Genomic DNA, 2,046 nt, shown 5'->3' on the forward strand with positions numbered 1-2,046 from the left:
CAATTCATCTTTAAAGCAGTCCAGTAACTTCCTCTCATCTTCTTTTCAAAATCTCCCCACCCTTTTCCCTGTAAATAGATCGGAATTACCACATGTTCCCCTTTCCTTTGCTCTTTTTCTTTCTATAGAAACACACTATGACGTGTTTAATATTGCATACAATACATGAAGACAGTGGATTTATTACTATAATAAATATCCAGGTTGAAGCGTTGCACTAGTGGCACTAACAGTACAGAACAACTGATATAAACTGTTCAATTAACACAAATAGAGAACGCAACAACTGCAGGATGTTGGTGTAAAACTATGAATTTTGAGCAGATTATTTCCAGTGAGCATCAGAGATTAGTTTATATACAATTCTCTGTCTTAATACGTTTCTTTTTGAACAAATTCAGTGTTTCCTTCTCCCTGACTTTTGCCTTGTTGTTCTATTAGCTCTTTGTTGTTTTAACTGCGTACTTTTCTAATGCAGGACGAAGTTGTCTTCAAAGTTTACATCTCAAATAATAATCAGAAACTTTAAAATTGAAATGGTTTTCTTACAACCACCTCAAATCAAACTTTGGCGACCCCTTCGAGGGCCCCTGACCCCCAGGTTGGAAACCTTTCATTCCTTTATACACATTACTTTATAAGATGCATAATAAAGTTATTATAATACTCTAACTCTATTACTCTAGTGTTACTGTAATTGCACTACTTTTGGCGGTAGCTAGTAATGTAATGAATTATGTTTTTTAATTAAATAACATAATTACAATTTATGATTTAAACGGGTTTGTTACTTGTTATGTTTGTCATACTTTAAAAATGGAGAACTATGTTGATGATTTTATGATTTAAAATCTAATGTCACTCGACCAAAGTCCAGTCATCACATAATTAATTATTAACTACTGAATAAAAGCTCAGTTAATGCTGACACACATAATGTTAATGCTGATCTTGTCATCTTACAGGTAGGAACGCTACTCGTTGCTGCTCTCTGGTGGTCGGGAGGATTAATAACTAGATCAATTTGTCCCACAGCAACATTAAAATAATATATCTGACAGCTGTGGGCATTAATAAGAGAACTGAAGCATTAAAAAAGTTACTTTACCTAACAACTAATTACTTTTATATGCAGTAATTGGTTATGTAACTATTTTACACTGCTCTTTTCTAACTTAATGCCACTGCAATGTATCAAATGGCATAATGAGGAGATCAGGAGGGAGCGTTTCTGAGGCGACTCACCTCCAGGAGGGTCATAACAAAGTAGAACAGGAGCAGAAAGCCGGGGGCAAAAAAAAGCCGATCCAGTAGCAGACGTTTGATTATACAGTACGGGTCTGTGGTGGGCATCCACACTTCCATCAGCTGGTAAAAGTAGTGGCTCACCGGTCCTGTAATAAACAACCTGCAACACACAACAAAGCACAATAACTACCAATATAGACAATACATGCATGTGAGAGGGGAGTGTAATTATAAGATGCACAGATTTTAACAGGGAACACAATGTTCTATATTTTTTGTTGTTGTAGATTAACCATGAAATAAGCACGTCAACCGTCCATTTTGATTCGGTATAAAGTCTCACCCATAAATGGCATAGCGTGCAGCTCCAGTTGTGTCGATCTCACTGACCACGGCTCCATTTTTGGCCTTTTTCCTCGCCTCCAAAACCTGAGACAGGAGATTTCCTAAAGCTGAGAGGATGCCACTGAAAACATCAAAGACACACACAAAGACAACGCTATCAATATGCAACAGGTACATGCATAATAACAAACCCTGATTAAATCAAAATCAGTGTCATGAACTTGTCAGGGGAGGTTTTCCAGGCAGATGCTGATTGGCTGAAGCCACAGTGCAAACAAAAAGACACTTTAAAGTCAACAACCACATAAGAACTGCAAACAAACTGATACCACAACGCAGCAAACAGTAAAGTACCTCAGTGCTTTTTAGTTAAAAGTCTCATATTTGACTGTGAAACTGAGGAGAAGCTGGAAAACGAAGCAGCAGGATGCAGAATGGAGTCAAACACCTGAG

At 37.3% G+C, this 2,046-nt stretch overlaps 1 protein-coding gene across 1 annotated transcript in view; it reads right to left on the reverse strand.

The window, feature by feature from the left end:
• The window catches only part of pxmp2 (peroxisomal membrane protein 2), a 3,108-nt gene that overhangs the window by 821 nt on the left and 241 nt on the right, over nucleotides 1–2,046 (reverse strand). The window contains exons 2-4 of the mRNA XM_035658933.1: nucleotides 1,592–1,714; nucleotides 1,246–1,408; nucleotides 1–68 (exon numbers count right to left, since the gene is read on the reverse strand). Of these exons, the coding sequence (XP_035514826.1) occupies nucleotides 1–68; nucleotides 1,246–1,408; nucleotides 1,592–1,714 (354 nt within the window). The remainder of the gene's footprint in view (nucleotides 69–1,245; nucleotides 1,409–1,591; nucleotides 1,715–2,046) is intronic.

The sequence above is a fragment of the Morone saxatilis genome, unplaced genomic scaffold, assembly GCF_004916995.1.
Source record: "Morone saxatilis isolate NCDOM2014 unplaced genomic scaffold, NCSU_SB_2.0 Contig16, whole genome shotgun sequence".
Classification (NCBI taxonomy): Eukaryota; Metazoa; Chordata; class Actinopteri; family Moronidae; genus Morone; species Morone saxatilis.